Raw genomic sequence first — 6,191 nt, 5'->3', positions numbered from 1 at the left:
CGCAATTTATGGTATAATGGACGGAGAAAAGCGCTGATCACCCGATGAACTGGAGGTTTGATAAATACAACGTAAGCTGATGTATCACAGCGTGCGCTCGGCCATGGTGCTGATAACGCTACATTTGCAAATGTACATACAGTACATCTGGCCCTTAGTATTTTAAAACTTTCTTGTGGCAGCAATAGAGGCAGTGATGTTTCCTGTTCCCTGTACGGGACTCTCACACCACCTGAAACCATAGCTCAAATCACACCTACATTTCTGATCTCCAGTTACATGATCGGCCTCTGCAGGGTGACGTGGGGTTGCGTTTCTCCAAAACTTGAGTCGTTTTTTTGCATGTCCCCCCTTAAAAACGAATGGAAAGATCTGTATCATAGAGGGTTCTCAGAGTCAATAAAATTATCTTTAAATTATAGTTACATTTTGTAAGTTTCTTTCAAAAATGAAAAAGTCTTAACATGAGTTTTATATCTTATTACCAAATACAAATCCCCACTGATGATAGACTTGCTGGCATATAGGTAAAGGAATCATGAATGACATCCACAGATACAGGTATTTCTAAGGACTTACTGGATTCATCATTAAAATTGTAAATTATAATAATTTTATAATTGTAATTATAAAATCATGCATTTATTGCACAACATCAACAGTTAGTAGGCTATTTTAATAGCTTAGTGTTCTATGCAAAAAAAGTATACATAAAGGTTTTAGACCCAGGCTTAGCGCTGCCCTAGACGGTAGTGATTGGTTTGAAGAAATGCCAAGAAACCAAAGCACGTTTTTCAGCCAGAAATTCTGTGTGGACTAGCCAGACCCTCCTCCGCAGTGCTGTGGAGGAAGGTCTAGCAAAGCGAGACTAAGGGGAGTTGGCCTAAAAAATGTTGAAGACCCCTAGTGTAAGGAACCAGGATTGAATTCCAGGTGTAAGCCCTGTAACCACATCTCCATCAATCAAACAGCCTCTTTTACCATAAGAGTCTGTAGGACATTTAGTGATTCACCCTATGCTGATGTTCAGGAACATTCTCAGCTGTAACAATTAAAATGGCTTTCTTTGTCTCACACAACCACATGCCCTGTTAATAAAAACTTGAAGCCCTGCAGGCCGTGATGCACAGCTGCTCACAGCAAGCAACCACTCAGGCATTTCCCTATGTGCTTACAGCTGGTTAGGGTTAAAGAGACACTCTTAACCTAACTGTGAAAGCATTACTACAATAGTGGTGAAACTTTGACTCAGCTATAAACTCCACTGGAATTGTTTTTTCATATGAATGTTACTAAATATGACCTCTAAATTATCATTCACATTTCTTGAACTGCAGACCTGCTGAAGCCATTAACACTCTTAGATCCTGATGATTAAAGCTAGCCATCCTCCGACCCTGCCTTGTAGAAAGCCTAGTAGGGCAAATTTCAAATCTTTATCTAAAGTGCAACACGTTCTCACTCCCAAGTCGTGAAACACTAACGCTTGGTCACTGGCTCTCAGCGTCAGATACTGACTCAAAAATCACCGTCTCCCGATACGATATCATCACAATGCAACAAACAATGCAATATTCCCCAAAAGGAAACTTTGTCAACATCTGTTTCATCTAAAAAGAAACATTTCTCTGATTGTTCATATTACTTCAGTTTTATTGCTGCAAAATTGGACAAACGACCAACACATATATAAATAGCGCTACAATGCTGTATTGATTTTTCCCCACCCCTAAATATATATATACACTACCGGTCAAAATGTTGGGGTCACTTGAAATTTCCATTGCACACCCTTATGGACAGAATAACGTTGATCAGTTGCATTGTTTTTTTAACCAGGGCGCAAGTTTTCAATTACATTATGTTCTTACATAATTGCAAAAGGTTCTCCAATGTTTTCTCAGTTAGTTTTTTTAAATGATATCAGATTAGTGAACAGAATGGGCCTTTGGAACAATTGGATGAATGGTTGTGGATAATGGGCATGTAGATATTGCATTAAAGATCAGCCCCCCATCAGATCAGCTGGTATTCTGTCTAACATCGAGTGGAATGGAAATGTGTAAGTGGCCCCATATTTGAACGGTAGTGTATATATAAATTTTTTTATGCTGCGTTCTGAGTTTTGTTCCTCCACTGCTGGAAAGGGCCACTTGGCAAGGGTGACTACCATAGACTTTCTAGCACCAGGCTGAGAAGAATTCCTCTATGGGATTTAGAAAAGGTGACCATGGGGCTGGGGACAAAACTACAAATTGTGGATGGGTGGCAAACCAGTTTTGGACCAGAACAGCCTGGTGAAAATTAACATTGTCCAAAATAACCACAAATCTAGCAGGCTTCTGATCTGGATCAGGGACAACCATTGTGTAAATTGTATCCAGAAAAGTGAGCATATGGCTGGTGTTGTTGTGGCATTGTGAAGGAGGAGCCGGTTTTGAGTGATGGGAGCACACACAGTTATAGTACCCCCACGCTGTCCAGGGACATTGGTAATTGCTCTCTGTCCAATTACATTTGTTCTGCGGCGCCTGGATTTGGTGAGGTTGAAGCAAACCACATAAATAAATTCATGGCGAATTACATCTCCAGCACTCTCTGTAACAGACAAAAGGGTATACACATCACTAAATATGGTATGTGGCTGAAGTACTAGAAGTAGTGTTCTATATATACCTTTACAAAGTACTCTGTCAGAGTTTGAGAGTTGTAAAGTTATTTCATCGTCACGTAGTGCCGTTGGAGGATGTGTTGTATGGCCGACAGGCTTACAGCATTGATGTTGTTAAATCTGGTGTCGTTATTCAACATATGCTCACTTATTTCTCAAATCCTAACTGCATTGTTGCCAGAACCAAATTTATTATTGCAGTCTCTTGTACATCTGTCAACATGTGTCCTGGTCCTCCATGATGTCTCTGTCCTTCCACTCTAAAGACAATCCAAACACAGTATGTGTTTAGCATAGGAACTGTTTACAAAAAATGTGGTACAGCATGATAACTAACCTATTCACGCAATGCAGTGCAGGGAATAGATGCCGGTGGATGGAACTGTTTATGCAATGCTATACAGTCAAACATATTTTACAGTAAATAACTGTAATGCTGAAATAGTCGTTAGATAGTTGCACACCTGTTCTCATTTCTGAAGGTTTGAATTATGGACGTTACTGTAAATGGACTCTCAGTCCAGCCACTCTCATGGCCAAACCGTGGTTGATCACATGTCCTCGTTGTCATCCCCCTTCCTCTCCCTCCTACTCCTCTTGTTCTCTGTCCATTTTTTGGCATCCATTGTAAAAAAACAGGTAATCTGACCTTTGACCTATTTATAGGCCTATGATTAAGCAGTGATTGGTTAATGATGGGTTAAGCAATTAGTGTTTGCGTATGTGAAGAGTGGATGTGCGACCTGGTAAATAAGTGCAGCAATTTGATTGGTTGTGTTTGAAAAAAGGAAAGCAAGTCACTTCCTGTTAGATCTTTGTAGTTTAAGTAGAGAATTTGTGTAGTGTTTTGAAAAAAAAAGTGTTTCATGCAATTGAAAACTGAGTCGAAAGCTGAGAAATAGGTCATGGTTTGGGAGATTTGGTGTGGGGTTTTTGAACTTTGAGTGAGAGGTTTCAAAAATCGTTCGACAATAAATCAATAAATTTGCGTTTGTCCAAATTAGCACAATCTAATCTTTGCCCCAGGATCCCCTTAATGTATCTGATAAATCTAAATCTGATTATATCTATAGTCAACTCTGCAGACAGGCATCTTTACAAAACAATGAATGGCTCCTAACAATACAGCAGAACAACATGATTGTCCAATTAGATTGTTTAATGTGTTTGTTGTAAGCAGTTTTTGTTAAATATAAATGTGAGCTCCTGTAGAAAACAGAACACTTTCTGGTGTACCTGTGTTGTACAGAATAATCTATTTATCTAAGCTAATAAGGCTCCATTCATCTGTTTTATTCTTAAAATTACTTTTTTGATTATGGTTATCATTATTGTTATGGCTATGTCTTGTGTAAGAACTATTTTTTCCGAATATTCCATTGCTGCAGCAATGCCTATTTATTTTGGAGCAATTATGGTGCTTCAAAATTTCAGCAAGTAAAAGTGTGTGTGTGTGTATTTGCAGGTGAAACCAAGAACTTTGAGAATGCCTTTGATCTGAGTAAGGTACAGCTGTCTGGTATGCCACTGGCCTTCTACTCTGGGATGTATGCATACGCTGGGTGGTAGGTATGGTCCTACAGACACACACACACACACACACTCTAAAATACAATATTTTCAATACCATTAGCTTAAGTTAAACATCCCTAAAAACACATTCTTAAAGGAGAATTAAGGTCAATTTCAACACGTAGCTCTGTTGTTTGTAAATGTGGAGTGCTGTCAGTAGCGAGACAAATGAAACCAATCCATTCTGCCTACACCGAGTTATCCTCCTGCTAGAGTTAGCACCCAACAGGCTTAAACGGGGCAAGTTTTAAATATGTGTTTAGCCTCTAAACATGCTCGAAATGTCATTACCACTGCCTAGCGATGTGAAGTGATTCCTTCCAAGGGAACAAAGTGAATTTGACTGCAGTAGATGTGAAAGAAATGTATAAAAGTTGTGTTAATTCAGCTAGTGCACATACTTCTTTATTTCCTGTGTTCTGGTGAAGTTCACACTAGTCGAAATGCGCCTGTCTGTCACATCTACTCTAGTCAAATTTGCTATCTTCACTCTGAAGTAATAATTGCACATGGGGAGGCAATTGCAATGCCATTTGCATGTTTAGAGGCTAAAAACACATTTAAAACTTGCCCTGTTTAAGCCTGTTGGGTGCTAACTCTAGCAGGAGGATAACACGGTGTAGGCAGAACCGATTGGTTTCATTTTACTTGCTACTGACAGCCCTCCACATTTACAAACAACAGACCTACGTGTTGAAATTTACCTAAATTCTCCTTTAAATGGTCTTAAGTTGTCAGATTGTCGCACATAATTTTGTGTAATTTTACTTCAGTTCTGTATGCATTGCACATGAATGACCACTCAGTGGTTCATCAACCAATCAATTTGTCAATCATAACCATTTTTCCCCCTTTTTTCAGGTTCTATTTGAACTTTGTGATAGAGGAGGTGGATAACCCTGAGCGGTAAGTTTAACCCATGTGTTGGCTGTACCCCACTAGTCTGTCTGCATTTGCTGAATTCAAAACCTAAAGGAAAATATCGTTATCAGTAGTTGCACAAAGGTAAATTATGCCATATCACTGGGAAATATACTAAGCTTATAGCAGCTATAATCAATTATTTTTTTTATATCAACAATGGGCTGCATGACTACCTAAACCAACAGAACCTGCTCTGTATTTCCCCTTAGTTCTACGAATCATTTTGGCGTTGTTTAGCTCATTGTTTTGGTTTTACGGCCTGTAATTTCACTGTGTTGGTTCACTCTCATGGCTCTCATTCCACCAGCATTAGGCTAAACCAGGGGTTAGCAACCTAGAAAATATGAAGTTCTATTTTAAAATGATCATGTTAATCAGTGTGCCGTGTCAGCATTGACGCTGGCATTCTCTACCGAGCCCATTCATGTCATTTTTTCCCCCTTTGCGCCGCATTCTGTTAAGTAGGCAACGAGTACTAGCTAATCAGAGGCAAAGAAGGGCGGGTTTTTGTGGAATGCGGATGAGGAAAAAGTCAATGAAACTACTGTAAATAATTGTTCTCCTTCCATTGACTATGAAAGAAGCCATTAGCCATTCTGTCAATGTCTCTGCCATCAGGAATGTGCCATTAGCCATCTGCATCTCCATGGCGATTGTGACTTGCTGCTATGTGCTGACCAATGTGGCGTACTACACTGTGATGTCAGCAGAGGCGCTCCTGGCCTCGGAGGCAGTCGCTGTGGTAAGGGTTGCTAAAACTTTTCAACCACGATAGAAAGCCCTACAAAATATTGCACAAATGAAAATAATATTTTCTTGAGTTGAGTTCTTCACATTTGGAGCCGGCCTTGGCTCTCCTGCAGTGGTGTGTGCTACTTAACCCTCAGGTTGTCCTCGGGTCAAATTGGCCCCTTTTCCTACATCAATGATCTTTTTCACTACCCACTTGTAATTACCCAAAACAACATGATTGATTCCACACAACGCTCTATGGCACGTACAAATCTCTACTTTCATTAATTTT

The 6,191-nt window shown here is 39.7% G+C and overlaps 1 protein-coding gene across 2 annotated transcripts in view; it reads left to right on the top strand.

Annotated features, from left to right (window-relative positions):
• The window catches only part of slc7a11 (solute carrier family 7 member 11), a 26,573-nt gene that overhangs the window by 10,727 nt on the left and 9,655 nt on the right, over nt 1-6,191 (top strand). For both annotated transcript variants that reach the window (XM_032499928.1, XM_032499927.1), the window contains exons 6-8: nt 4,137-4,236; nt 5,105-5,149; nt 5,786-5,909. In XM_032499928.1, coding sequence (XP_032355819.1) covers nt 4,137-4,236; nt 5,105-5,149; nt 5,786-5,909 — 269 coding nt within the window. The remainder of the gene's footprint in view (nt 1-4,136; nt 4,237-5,104; nt 5,150-5,785; nt 5,910-6,191) is intronic.

This window comes from Etheostoma spectabile, chromosome 20, assembly GCF_008692095.1.
Source record: "Etheostoma spectabile isolate EspeVRDwgs_2016 chromosome 20, UIUC_Espe_1.0, whole genome shotgun sequence".
Lineage (NCBI taxonomy): Eukaryota > Metazoa > Chordata > Actinopteri > Perciformes > Percidae > Etheostoma > Etheostoma spectabile.
The sequence above is the reverse complement of the archived record's forward strand: the minus strand, read 5'-3'. Positions and strand labels throughout refer to the sequence as shown.